At 36.1% G+C, this 14974-nt stretch overlaps 1 protein-coding gene across 5 annotated transcripts; it reads right to left on the minus strand.

Annotated features, from left to right (window-relative positions):
• Nucleotides 1–8042: 8042 nt before the first annotated feature.
• On the minus strand, nucleotides 8043–11214 carry LOC113346144 (RNA polymerase II C-terminal domain phosphatase-like 4). 5 transcript variants are annotated; one of them, XM_026589736.1, is made up of 6 exons: nucleotides 10761–11214; nucleotides 9978–10523; nucleotides 9783–9866; nucleotides 9419–9590; nucleotides 9246–9322; nucleotides 8043–8630 (listed from the first exon to the last, which is right to left on the minus strand). In XM_026589736.1, the coding sequence occupies exons 1-3, from the start codon at nucleotides 10989–10991 to the stop codon at nucleotides 9813–9815; spliced, it is 831 nt and encodes a 276-aa protein (XP_026445521.1). In that variant the 5' UTR covers nucleotides 10992–11214; the 3' UTR covers nucleotides 8043–8630; nucleotides 9246–9322; nucleotides 9419–9590; nucleotides 9783–9812. The 5 variants fall into 5 exon arrangements, with proteins under 5 accessions (XP_026445521.1, XP_026445522.1, XP_026445520.1 ...); XM_026589737.1 differs by having other exon boundaries at nucleotides 9428–9866; XM_026589735.1 differs by having other exon boundaries at nucleotides 9419–9866.
• Between the last annotated feature and the right edge of the window lie 3760 nt (nucleotides 11215–14974).

The following is a 14974-nucleotide window of genomic DNA, read 5'->3' on the forward strand; positions in this document are numbered from 1 at the left end:
CCTGCACGCTCTAGTTATCCTTCTCCACGTCTCAACACTCTTTCAACGCTAGTAGAACTCCTCCATGCACACAAGAACTTCAATTTTGCTCGTGTTACAGTACACGTGCTCTGTTTTGGGTGTGTGAATCATCACGAATTTTCCAGCCAATTAAGATCGAATTCGATGCCCAAAATGTGTTCCTTAAGCTATATCACATCTTCCTACCAAGTTTGAGCCATTGAATCGCACCACAACACCTTCATTTTGTCGATTGAAATTCTGCCAGTTGATGAACCAATTTTCCCGCCAAAAAGTTTATTTGAATTTGAGAAGAAGGTGTCCTGGTGGTGCCCCTTAGTAATTAGGTTACCCCTTATCCAAAAGCAAGAGTCCGAATAACACTTGTCCTCCGGGTGCCAAAATCAACTTTTCGAGCCAAATTTTCCAAAAATGTTTATTTCCTAATAATACATAAAAACACAATATTAGTACAAAAATAGAGTTCCAACAATACTGACATTGAGGACAAATTAGACACAAAAATGTGTCTATCAAATACCCCCAAACTTATTATTTGCTAGTCCTCGAGCAAATTTATTCTTGAAAAGTGACCGAGTTAATCTCGGGTGGGTTTATCAGAGGTGTACCCACAAAAACCAATACTCCAGATCCTAGCTATCTACGCAAAACCTTGGAAAGCACTAAAGAACCTCCTTGGTTGGCATACAATTATTGATTCTAAGAGGAAGAACCCTGATGCGAAATTCCAATTGCTGTACACGAGTTTGCCCTCAAGCATACTAAAATTCATATAAGTGACAGAGCTCTACTAAGATAGTTTCACGATGGACATCATACTCGGAGTCAGACTAATCACATGAAAAGATTAAGAAGATGGAAAAAGAAAAATGTAGATGGTTGAAAAGTGAACGGTGTTTCCCATATCTGTCTGAAGGCCTCTTCCAAGATGAACCTAACCTAAATGACTGAGATACCGGTCTGACTAATATTAACACACTGGCATATACAAGGGAACCAGTGGTCAATAACTTAAATCTAGATCAACAAACTGGCAAATACAAGGGAACCAGCAGTTGACTACACATAACAATAACCATTTTTTTTTTTTTTTTTAACTTAACGGCATGAATAGATCTTTTTGATCCAAGCGCATGCTTCTTGTCAGCAGATTACACGATAGTTCCCACGGGTCCTGCATTCCACGCTTGCTTAGGCGACGGAAACAGGGAGAACACACGCATATTGCTATCCAAGTGTTAATACTTATTCCGATTGGTCTAACTGGTCCGGTCTAATTTTTTTTTTTTTTTTGGAAAAGGTAACTCAGTCACTCTATTTCACCCTAGCAAAGGTAACAACTTGAATCGTGTGCCCCACCAAATCACTTGAAATAAAAGAAAAAATAGAACGTGAAAAGGACTCGACGAGATATGGCGAAACTATCATGTTATTTCTAACACCTGAGCTCTGTGCTTTTATGAATAGACTCTATAGATGTTTCCATCTAGTCAGATTGGTTCCTCAACTCCTAAAAAAAAAATGTTTCCATCCACTTAGATTGGTTAGTGCTATCCTTAATAGGCATAAATTTCTAGGCTCTGGAGTTTATTTATTGCAACTAAAAAGTTTCTCCCATACCCCCAAACTTAAATCTAACATTGTACTCAATGTTCTAAAGATGAAACTAAAAGCATGAACAAGGAGAAACTGTTACCACTTGAAGCAAAAGAGATAAGGAAGGATATTACCGTGTCGCAAGAATATTGGGTTACCTCCCAAGAAGTGCTAAGTTTAAAGTCTTCAGCCAGACTTAGGAAAGGATTAGTCAACTCGAACCATAAAGTAACAGTCGAAATAACTGTGGGTCTTCAAAACCAAATAGAGCTGACCAAAGGAAACTGCAGTGAACCAAGAAAATGGACAAGAATAGCATGCCCTTACCTAGTTTCCTGAAAACTATCGCTAATTGCGGTTCAGGTTCAGGTTCTATGAAAGGGTCTAAATAGAATATTTTCATTGGCTGCGTTTCTTCATAGATGGGATCCGAATCACTAGGTCTTAGAGTCTGTGAAAACTCAAATACGAACTTAGAATCACGAAGTAATAACCTAAATAATTGCGGATCATCTAAGTCAATCAGATATGACTTACATAGTTGACCACAGTGAGAGTAGTGGTCATTCTTAGGAAAATGTGTCGATTCCATTAACCTAAAGTACTTAGGCTTAGTCTCAGAACTTAATATTCGACTCATTTGAAACGTTCCCACAGTTGGAAGAAAACTATTTGGTGGGAAAACAAAGTCAATCTGGGTATCATAGCCTGGGAAAACCACATCAACCAGAGGATGGGTTTCTAACGACTGAACTACTTTTTGGACATCATTAGGTTCGGGAAAACGTGTATGAAGATAATCTTGTAAAATGGTCGAGGCAGAGATATCAAGTCCTAAGTGTGGGGACTTTCTGAGAGTTAAAGGTAAGGCACTAGGGAAGTGATAATCACCCCCAAACTTAGAGTTTTCAGTGTCTCTAGATAGACCTCTAATTATGTCTTGAATTTCCGTATCTTCAGAGTTCTTAAAATATTCAAGAGATTCTTCTAAGTTATTATCAGGTAGTGCATCTTTACTCATCTCTACGGGTCTATCTTCTTCTTCCAAGACTATTGTTTCTAAGTCGCTAGACTCTAAAACAGTATTTTCGAAATGAACCCGTTCCTCTAAACCACTATCGGCTTCGTAAACAGGAAATACTACGTCGTCTAAAACGGTGGTATCCCTAATCAAATCCTCGTCCCTTTGAATAGGTGAGTAATCATAAAAATTATTTGGATTTGAACTAGAAATAATATAATCATTATAAAGCTCAATTGGATTAATAGATTCATGATCACTATGCCTACATATTTCAGATTCTTCATTACTACTATCCTCATCATCATAATAGTACAAAGATGATTGAACCTTATCTAAATAAGTAGTGTCTTTTATTCTAACCTCGTCCTCTAGATTGGGCAAATATTCACTATTGATATCAAGGGTAGAATTGGAAACACTATTTTGGAAATTTAGATTATTTCGAGCAGCATTAGCTAACTGTTCATTTTCTGCCTCTAAACGTGCTTGAATTTCACTGAGCGTAACACTTATACATTCACAAGTCTCATTGAATATCTTAGACCGTTGTGTACTCTCTTCTCTTGAACTAACTGCACATTCATACTCCCTTCGAATTTGTTGGTAGGTTTCTTCTAGAGATTGAACAGGTATAGAAATGTCATAATCAGGACTAGTTTTTAAGTAATTTTCCAAAAACGCATGACTAGTACTATAATATTCCTGATTTTCTTGCTCGTAAGACCAATTCGTGTGTGGATAATAATTGGGCTCACTATGGTATGAACCATAACCTTGAAAAGGTTGGCGTTCCCAACTACTATTCCCACCATGGTCATAAAACTGATGATGTCCATATTCAAATTCAGGTCGATACTCATTGTATTAGCTTCTATCATACCAGTTCGACATTCTTAGTTGCAAGGGAATTCTACACAATCACAAACAAGGCCGACTCGACTCCACCAAAACAAACCTAAAGATTTCTAGCAAACAAAAAGCATGATGGCTCCACTTAGATTGTTTCTAGACCAGCTTCTATCTTTCGAAAGGGAATTCGTTGCAATTTGAGCAAACCCCTCTGGAATCAATCTGAGTCAAAGTAAGTTGAATAGAGGCGAGGGAAGCTTAGTAGAGCTTTGATACCCAAGGCCTCACCGCTATCACAAGGCGGCGCAGTCACGCATTCAACTCACAGAAACCATCATGAACTTTGGAGTGTGCTTAAAGAGCAACCAATATTTTTCGAACGAGTTTCCTATTAAGCTCGTTACCCTATCGGTCTCGTTCTATTCCAAATTTTAAGCTTAGGTTCGCGTTCGGTTTCGTTTTCCTAAGGCGGGCAAGAAGAGAACGGTGATGAAATCTGAACCCTTATCTTGTTTAGGCCAGGCCTTGCCCTTTACTAGGAAAATAAAGACAGTCCGGTTCGTCCTCAAACAATTATCACCTTAAGGCAGACAGTAACCCACTTGCAGGAGATTCGCGGGTGTTTCGATTGGACTTACCTCCCGTACCAGACGGGCGATGAACCGTTGTCGTCGACTCGGGCCACGACTCCTATGCCGTGTGCGAACCCGAGGGGCCGAGACGATATAGTAATCGTCGTCCTTCCCTGCACACAGTTTATATAATAATTTTTTTTTTAATAATACCCTTCCGTAGGGTTAAAAAAATAAAGTCCAATTGTTTAAAGTCCAAAGTCCAAAATAAATAAATAAAAAATTACAGTTTTCCTCACACACTCTAAAAAAAATTAAAAATTAAAAATTAAATCCTAAAATTGTCCTTTTTTCTTCTCTTTTCGCTTTTCGCTTTAAGCTTTTTCCTCTCCAAGTCCTTAGTGCTCCACTTCGAACCTGTAAATCAAAGACAAAAAGACAAAGTAAAAAGGAACAAATAATAAAAAAAAAAAAAACCTAAAAATTCTACCTAAGCACAATTCCGCGTCGGCGGCGCCATTTTGATAAAATGTTTTTTTGTGGTTGTAGTAATGATGATAAGGGGTATCGTTCAAACTCGAACTTGTGAAGGTAATGGATTTTTAGATTTAAAAATATATATACAAATATTGACAAATTGGTAGAGAGGTACTGGGACTAATGATTCGGCCAATCTTCATAACATAAGGCTTAATGATTTATTCTCAACAATAATAGCTCAAAACATATATGGACTCTTATTTTGCCAAAGTCGATTCTCAAAACATTGGTTGTAAATGTTAAGCATGGAACATCAAATCACCTAAGCTAAGCATGACCCATCTAATCAAATAACACCCAATTTAATCAAATCATATTTCAATTAATTTTTAATGCAAAAGTCTTAAAAAGAATTAATAAAATTACCCATTTATGAAGCTCGGCCTCCTCCGTCGCCCCAGTGTTTGGGTTTAACTCATCATAGTAAAAATGCTCTCAAAATATTTCATTGATGCTCAAAAGTGTTTTACAATGAAGAGAAATACAAGAAATTGATGTAAAACAGAAATCTGCGACCCACAGAAGACGTCCGGAATCAACGACAGAGCTGAGTTGCTGTTGTCGTTGAAGAACTACGACCCACAATAGACAGTCGATGTTTCTGTTGATAAACGACTGCTTCTGCGAGTCCGTTCTTCGTGTTCTTCAGGCGTGTTAATGGCAGCAGCAGCAGCAGCAGGTAACTTCTCTGCAACTCCTCCTGCGCCTCTCTGCTCGCCTCCAAACCTCCCCAAACTCTCGACAGCCTCTTCCCAATGACCTATACTTGTATTTATAGTGTTTTGGAGCAAGAAATCCGACCATTGATTGCGTATATTTTCTATTTGATTCGATTATTCTTTGCTGCCCATATTTAACAATAATTTCCATTTTTGGCTTCTACACACGTTAGATTTGATCCTGCACGCTCTAGTTATCCTTCTCCACGTCTCAACACTCTTTCAACGCTAGTAGAACTCCTCCATGCACACAAGAACTTCAATTTTGCTCGTGTTACAGTACACGTGCTCTGTTTTGGGTGTGTGAATCATCACGAATTTTCCAGCCAATTAAGATCGAATTCGATGCCCAAAATGTGTTCCTTAAGCTATATCACATCTTCCTACCAAGTTTGAGCCATTGAATCGCACCACAACACCTTCATTTTGTCGATTGAAATTCTGCCAGTTGATGAACCAATTTTCCCGCCAAAAAGTTTATTTGAATTTGAGAAGAAGGTGTCCTGGTGGTGCCCCTTAGTAATTAGGTTACCCCTTATCCAAAAGCAAGAGTCCGAATAACACTTGTCCTCCGGGTGCCAAAATCAACTTTTCGAGCCAAATTTTCCAAAAATGTTTATTTCCTAATAATACATAAAAACACAATATTAGTACAAAAATAGAGTTCCAACAATACTGACATTGAGGACAAATTAGACACAAAAATGTGTCTATCAGTAAGTACCTCTTTCTGATTTGTATCCATGTTCGTATGGGCTTTAGCGATAACTTCTTGTATTTCCATCAAATCAACAATGGTAATAGGGGGTTGGCTTCCTCTGGTTCCTCCAGGCTCTCGTCTTGATGGAGGAGTGGCAGTATCTCTAGTAACGGCTAGGGGAATTATGCTTGAAGAAACGTTGGAGATTGCGACAGTGGCTCTGGCTCTGGTGATAGGAGGTGTCACGCAGGAGAGGATGTTTCCTACACCGCTGGTGTTGGCGGTAGAAGTTGCAGCGCCACGAGATGTGTTGATCGTGCTGGTAGGCGATATATTGGTGTCACTGGCAGGAATGTTGATACCAGGGGTGTTATCAGCGCCAGTGACATCGAGGTTTGTTGCTGATCCAGACCCAAGATCCACCATCTTGAAATTGGGAAGATTGAAATGAAAATTGAGAAATTAATTTTGAAACCGAGAGATTAATCTCCCACTTTGGTCGCCAGTTGTTTTGGGGTAAAAACTAATTCTGTTGTTTTTGGTAAATTTGGGCGTGTTGATGAGAAACGAATTCAAACCCTAAACAAATATACTGCACAGGAGTATTTTTAGTTTTGAGAGATCAATCTGTAAGACTCCGGCCTAAACCAAAAAATGGCCGTTCCAGATTCAATTCGGTCACAAAGTGAAGGAGAAAGGGTTGATCTTAAGGAGGGAAGCGAAGAAAGTGTTTGAGATCAAAATGTTGAATTATGAAGGTGTGGTTGTTTTATGACTTGTATCAGAACGTGTAACTGGCTTGCAGAATGTAAGCTATCAGTTCTCGGTGTTTTCTGGATACTTGTGTTGATCACACTTGTTGTCGAAAATAGGTTGAAAAACCTATTTATACAAGTCATTGAGCGAATCCCTGATCTCGTAGGAAGTGGAGGCAGTTAAGTAGTGGAGAAGTAGGTTTGTGAAAAAGGTGGTGACCATCAAGTTTCCATTATATGGGAAGACCGGTCACCCCTTCACCCACTACTCCCTCATTGCTGTTAACCGTCTGTCCTTTCTTTCCACTTTCTCGTATGGTCGCGTTGCACGCCCCACGACGTAAACCACCAGACCATACCCCAGTAATCATTCCCCATTTTGTGACATGTTTGATGTCTCAAGTATTTTGTAGAAAAATATATACAACAGGATGCTGAATGCGTCAAGTCATGAGACTCGTTGCTTAAAGTAGCATATGGCTCTTTTAGGTGAAATAATAAAATTATTTGTGGAATCAATATTTATAAAGCATCGTTTATAATTGATGCACATGAAGCATCGCTTTTAAACAAGCTACTAAAAATAATCGATGTGCAGGAAGCATCGTTGTTTTAGTGCTCGTCCAAATTAGCCGCGAGTTGAACGTCTTAAAAAGAGCGTGACCGACCATTTTCAGAGAGCTGGTATAAGTCGTTCGCGTGTGTCTGAGGCTGGCCGATCAGTCCTTATAGGAGAGTGGCGACTGGTATCCATTCTAAAATCCTATCGGTCGATCCAGGTTAGATCTGGACCGTTTAAATTGGTTGAACGTCATAATACTGATCCGATATACATGCCGAACCTTCATTTAAGTTAACCCACAAACATCATAAGCACTATGTAGTTACAACATTGAAACCTATAGGAAAAACTAAAAGCGCCATAAAGGATCGTCTTAAGGGCAAGGCAGACTAGGCGGCTGCCTAGGACTCCAAATTATTGTGGACCCTTTTATTTTATTTATTTCTATTATTATGGTCGATCGATGACATTTTTAAATGTTACTAAATTGTTTTATCACACTTATTTAAATTACGGACAATTGTGTTACAGTTTGTTGCTAAATATTTCATAACAGCTATAGCTGTCACTGAGTTTTAAATTTTTTGAAATAACTCATTAACGATAACAAGTTAAGTGCACGTGCAAAGCACGTCCTTGGGGGCGGTATCATTCTTGTAATATTAAAGATTAAAGAAAAATAAGGATTTTATATGATCTCATCAGAAGAATAGAATCATAGCGTTTATATTACGATAATTCAGTGGTCCATGTGAATAGTTCACACGAAAATTTCCCGTCTAGATCTGATGGCTAACTTTTAAAGTCATCTCATCTAACGTTTAATAATGAAATAAAAATTCAACAAATTGGAGGTATCCGTTTTCATCTACTGACATTAAAGTGGGGGGAGGGAAGATTTATGCTAAACTAAATTACAAGTTTCGAACCCAAAACTTAACCAAAAAGTGCTAAAAATGAATCTTCCGCATTTGGCCGTGTAACATAATCCAAATTATCACTTTAGATATACCAATTTCTCGTAATCTGAATATCTAGCTCTCCAGATTTGGTAACTCATAAAAAGCCACAAAACTAGTCCGCCTAGGGCACCCTAAACATGTAAGACGGCCATCGCGCCATAAATGTGTAGAAGTGCACCTTTGCTTGTCATACTCGCGGATAATTGCTCCCTCCAATTTCAATGTTGTAGCAAGCATTAAATTACCAAGTATGTCTTCTCTCTCCAATGTCATGATGATAGAAAATTAGACTGAGAACTAGAACCAGCACTTGGATGCTACTCCCCAATTCTGGAAAATATTCATATGAGGATTAGTATCCATCTTAATATTTTCGTACTAATTAACAGGATACAATGGAATCTGCTGAATCTGATCTCATTTGTTAGTCATGTATATGATCAAACTGGTTCTTACAAAGTTTGGATTTTTCTGAGATTATAAGATTGCATTCTAAGACAACTGAAGTTATTTGAGACTTGAAAATGATATTTACTGCTGTAACAGATCAATATATGAAGATGCACACTGAAACATAAAATCTTAGACAGGGGTTACTCAAGCTGTCAACAAAGAACGGTAACTGATCCAAATCAGACGGGGCGTGGGACAGTGTTTCCTTCTTAGTTCTTTCAATGCCGGAAACCCATGCATTGGAAAAAATTACCAGGATTTTTATTTTTTTTTGATAACTGAAAGCCGATATATTAAGCAGAAGACAAGATTACCAGGAATATATAATAAAGAAAGGAGTATCTCATTCTAGCCTGGTGGTGCAGGTTTCTCAAAAGAAGCTGCAGCACTAAACCCAAAATGGAAGAAGTGCATTTTATTTCGAAGTTCAAAATTTGTACAAATTCCAGAATTGTGATAAACATTAAAGTTGCTTTGTAAACAAGTACTTACAGGTCCACCATTTGAAACCAACACCAAGTAATATGTTTTTGCTCCAATACATACTAACTTGCTTCTGCGTGTGTTGCCTGCAAATTAATCAGAACAGATCAAGTAGCCAACTAACTAATGCATTATATAACCAACACTGACAGAAAACTAGCTAATTCGGGAAAGAAACGAACATTCATAACCTCGTTTTCTCACAAAGAAATCCTTGTTTATAAAACATCAATTGTGCAAATCACTGTAGCATGGAAGGCCAGACAAACTGAAGCTGCAACAGTACAGGATAAGTCATTGCTTGATTGTCCCTGGCTTAAGCAACTTGGGTCCTCAAAAGAATGAATCCTAAAACTGCAGATGCAGATGTAGAAATTGTTATGAAAGAAATCAAGCACTAAGATCTGAGAAGTATAGAACCCATTATGAGTATTAGAAGAGCTTTCATGCAGAAAAGAGTGAACTTCTGCTTAACCCAAATGAATGAAAAAAGGGACATGGAAACAAGTTGGGTTGCTGCAATAAGGAGAGATGTTGCAGACAAACCATAACAATACTGCATTCCTTGGATTAAGCCTATTGTAGCAGCTCCCCAGAACCCAGAAGCAAAGAAGTCCATATGATAATATCCTGCACAAATTAAAAAAGAGAAAGCCCAAATCACTGAAACTACATTACAAAATTATTTAACATCAACTAAATTACTGAAATTAATCCATTTGCAGAAACTTCTTTAAGCACCGCTTTCAACACTGGTCTAACATCATTCTTGGCTGGGAACTCTTCAAAGAACTTATCATGAACACGCTGCAGAACTTCTAAGATTCTTTTGAGGGCACCGTCGTCTTCATCCAACTCATCATTATCCATGTTTAACCGATATCCACCGCCGTTTCTTGATGAAAAATAATTAAATTTGTTGATGCGAATTATGTTATCTTTGTGCTCTTTCCAGACTGACTCCGTATCGTCGATAATTACCGTGTTAGTTGCATTTGCTCCCAAAACCACGTCTAGATTTTTTCGATTTCTGACAGTAGAATCATCTTTCGAAATCACTTTGTTCTTAAAATAAACACTTTTAGGATCAATCAATCTAACCACCTCTTTAGCGTACCACCGTTCTCCCTTGGTATAAACGTAAAGCTCGAATTTCTGGCATACTTGTTCAAGAAAATCTCGCACATAAGGCCTTAACCTTGTATACCTTCCGTTGTGGTTGTATAAGCTATGTCTCCCAACAGTCTTCATGCATGTAATTAACCCTGATTTACTATTGAGATAGTCCTGTTCATCCAACGACACATCCGAAATCTTAACCGAGTGAAGTAATGTATGATCTAAATCAAGAACTAAACAAAGTTTTTCCCGACGCAACAAACTTCTCCTGAACATTATTCCACACAGTTTATTACGTAACAGTAATCGATAATTCTCTTTTTGGTTATATAAATCTCTCTTCCTATTCTTTTTCAACCCTAACAGCAAATCATCAACATTGTTTTCAGAATTAAGAAGACGTACCTTTTTCGGTGATTTCTCTTCTTGTATCCCATTACGATCTTCAATCTCTAATTTTCGCTTACAAATTGGCCGACCATTCATCTTAATCACATAAACCTTGTTTCCAGAATCAAGAAGACGTACCTTTTTAGATGATTTCTCCTCTTGTAGCCCATTATGATCTTCAATCTCTAATTTTCGCTTACAAATTGGTCGACCATTCAACTTAATCACCAACTTGATTGGAGCCATAATTGATCCTCAAAATTTGTTTTCTTTAATTTTTTCTATGCGTATCGTCTTCTTTTCTTCAACTCTCTGGAACTTTTTTCTGCTCTTAACCTCACCTCTCCACACCTTTTGCTAAGATTTTAAGAATTTTTCTGTGATAATGACTATAAGCACATCATACCTTAGACCTAAATTTATACAACATTTAGAAACTGGAGTTCTAGTCGAATTAGGAGGTATTGATATTGAGCTAGTTTCCTTTTTTTGGTACTGATATTGAGAGCCAAGGTTCCTCCTTGGGTTGATGATCCGGATGGGCTTGTATACAAAAGTACGTATTGGGCTCTTTTTCCTTCTAACTGGGCTCTGGGAAATGGAAAATTTCTTGTTTGGTACTAAGCCCATAAGGTTATTTATAGTAGGGTCCAACCGGATTTTACCCTTATTCTAGGGTCCAAAGTTCTTTGAAAACATGGAAATGACTAATATACCCTACTGTTTAAATACGTGTGAAATAACATACTTCTACCAAATCGGAATTTTATTTTATCTGCAGGTCCAAATTTAATTAAAACATATAAAGGACCACAAATTTGAGTACATATATGCTATACTGTTTACAAATTTGAGTACATATCTGCCACACTGCTTAAAAATTTGAGTACATATCTGCTACACTGCTTACAAATCTGAGTACATATCTGCTACGATGCTTACAAATCTGAGTATATATTTGTCGCACTGCTTACATATAGAGTATGTATCCGTTGGACATATTAAATCTGTAAATGTGACCAAAATATAACAATATTAAAACACAACAACAGAACTAGCATCTATTTCAGAATTTCGCATACGTACTCATGGATCAAACCAAAATAAAGTGGCAAAACTATGAATAAAACATAATCAAAAGAAGTTTTTATCAGTACGACATATACGTACTGCGGATTCATAAACTAAAAACTCAATTGCATGTCAAGAAGTGATGAAGCCATGAATATAACCGAATCAAAGCACATACTTCAGTATTCCATATATGTACTCCTGGATCAAACCAAAAAAATAAGAGAAAACCTATAGATTCATAGTAAACACAAAAAGAAAACAGTACGTCATATATGTATTGATGGTTAATACAAAAAATAAAACTGAAAAACGAACCAAAAACCATATAAATATCAGATCTACTAATGAAATAAACATAAAACATGATTTTTTATTTAGATCCGAACTTGTTTCATCAAAATCCACCAGTATATCATATACGTACCGATGATTAATATACAAAAGCAACTCAAAAGCATATCAAAAACAACCAAAATGAAACTAAAATCAGCTGCATGTGAAAACCAAGTAATGAATCTATAACAAACAGAATCGAAACACTTTTTTTTTTCAGTATTCCATATATATGCTTCTAGATCGAAGAAGAAAAATATCCAAAACTATAAAAATAACAAAATTAAAGCATAATTTTTCAGTACACCATATATGTATTGTTGATTCATAATCTAAAATTCAGCTGCATGTGAAAAACAAGTAACGAATCTATGAAAAATAGAATCGAAACACTTTTATTTGAGCATTCCATGTATGTACTTCTGGATCAAACAAGAAAAATCTCCAAAACTATAAAAAAACAACAAAATTAGAGCAGTATATTTCAATATACCAAATATATACTGTTGATTCATAGTCTAAAAATCAGCAACACGTGAAAAACAAGAGAACATCATGAAATCGAACTACCAAAATCGGAAAAAAAAAAAAGGTGAAAACATCATGAAATCAATCAAATCTTCATGATTCAGTTGAGAAACAAAACAAAAACAAAGAAGAATTGGAGAGAAGATTACATAACATACCTGTAAACCACGAAACATCTTCGGAAACCTTAGGTCTAACATTCATAAACGGCAGCAGCAGAGAAGAGGAGTGGGAGAGAGAGAGAGAAGTGAATCAGAGTCCGGTACGGGTAACAACACAAATTTTAGAATCATCCAAACCATACAATAAGGTAAAAGTTGTATTAGTTTTCAGTTTCGGCTGATTCGAAAATTAATTTATTAGCCGAACCTTATGACTAATTTTCAAGGATATATATGTATGTCAGTATCATCTGTTTATATACTTAGTTTGTAAGGCGAACTTGTTATTTAAAATGGTTCGCCTGATTCGTTGTGTATTGTATATGTCGAACCTTTAATTTGAGTTTTTTCTCAAAATAGAAGCTCGACCGACAAGTATTACGTTTCAAATGAGCCAAACTGTTCATCTATGTATTATACCACTTAGATTCAGCTAGTAACTAATAGCCAAAATATTCATCACAAGTAGGTTCGACTGATAATTATAAGTCGAACCTCTCTCTGGTTAGTCGAACTTGCATGCGAAAAAACAATTTTTTGAGGAATTCAACTTATAAAAAGGCATTAAACATAATCTAGAAGTACACTTATGCATTATATTATATTTACGAGATGAAGATTTTCCTTCGTCATTTGAATCACCCATCTGGAGTTACAATAATCTAAAAAATCTAGGCTTTTTTTCACTTCTTCTTCCTCTCAAAAACCCCAACTCTTTCACAGAAATCTGATTTTTCAACTAATATAACAATAACAACTTAATTTAATCAATCATTAACATTATTAATTAATCATTATCATTACAGTAGAAACTCTATAAAAATTAATGTGTTAGGACCATCAGAATTTACTAATTAAGAGAGATATTAATTAAACGATACATTAATTTATATATTAATTAATATCTTATTAACTTATAGATATATTTAACTTCCATAAACATATAACATAGGTTTAAAAAGTTCGGATGAAAAGTTAGACGGTGATATCACTCAAGACTTGCAAAATTTGATCGAAAAGTTAGATTATCATAATGTCAAGATGTCCTAAATATCTGGAAGAAAATGAAGTTACACAATTATTGATTGACGAAGAAATAATTGAGAGTGTTATGGGAACTGATAAACATGGGAAAGAAGATGATGAAATTTCTATGCATATCGTCTACTTTTCTTGAACTCTCTGGAAATTTTTTCTTCTCTTAACCTCACCACTCCACACCTTTTGCTAAGATTTTAAGAATTTTTCTGTGATAATGACTATAAGCACATCATACCCTAGACCTAAATTTATACAATCATTTAGAAACCGGAGTTCTAGTCGAATTAGGAGGTATTGATAGTTTCCTTTTTTTTTGGTACTAATATCAAGAACTTACCATAAATAAATAAATCTGATATCGACTATCGAGAGCGAAGGTTCCTCCTTCGGGGATGGTGATCCGGATGGGCTTTTACACAAAAGTATTGGGCATTTTCCCCTTCTAATTGGGCTCTGGGAAAAATAAGAAGAAATGGGAATATTCAAATGTTGTGAGGCATACTAATGATGATACCATCTAGGTATGCGTATAACGGGTGTCCTATCTGTGATAAAATTACTTAAATACCCTGTAACCTAAACTAAAAAAAAAATCAGCTTTTTCTTATTTTTTGGAAAAATTCTAATTAAAGTTTTCTTCTAATCCGTCAATTGAAGAACAAGAAGAAGTTGAGGTGTTAAAACTGAAATTCAATCGGAAATTCAACCGAGTGAAAAATCGACTCCTGAAATGAGAATAAGAATTTATTTTCTACAAAGCCATCTTTTATTTAGATTTTTTTGATTAATAGAATAGGTTTAATCATAAAAAAAACCTAGTTTTTTGCGGTTAAAGAGTAAAGTTCGGCTTATAATTGAGACGAATTATCTGACGAACTTCATTCAGTTCGTCACTCTGAAGGTGCTTAAGAATAGTGCGGCTGATATGTTTATCTCAATTACCAGCCGAAGCTTATGATTAATTTTCTAGGATGTCTATGTATGTCAGGTTCGTATGATTATGTACTTAGTTTATTATCCAAAATTATTATTTAAAATGGTTCGACAGGTTCGTTATTTTGTATGTCGAACCTTTAACTTGAGTTTTTTTTT

The sequence above is a fragment of the Papaver somniferum genome, unplaced genomic scaffold (assembly GCF_003573695.1).
Source record: "Papaver somniferum cultivar HN1 unplaced genomic scaffold, ASM357369v1 unplaced-scaffold_94, whole genome shotgun sequence".
NCBI classification, from domain to species: Eukaryota; Viridiplantae; Streptophyta; class Magnoliopsida; order Ranunculales; family Papaveraceae; genus Papaver; species Papaver somniferum.

Coding starts and splice junctions, on each gene's coding strand:
- LOC113346144 (XM_026589736.1), bottom strand. CDS start 10,991: ATGGCTCCAATCAAGTTGGTGATTAAGTTGAATGGTCGACCAATTTGT. Junction 10,524..10,760: donor AAGAGAAATCACCGAAAAAG/GTACGTCTTCTT, acceptor TTGGATGAACAG/GACTATCTCAATAGTAAATC. Junction 9,867..9,977: donor TTAGACCAGTGTTGAAAGCG/GTGCTTAAAGAA, acceptor TAATTTGTGCAG/GATATTATCATATGGACTTC.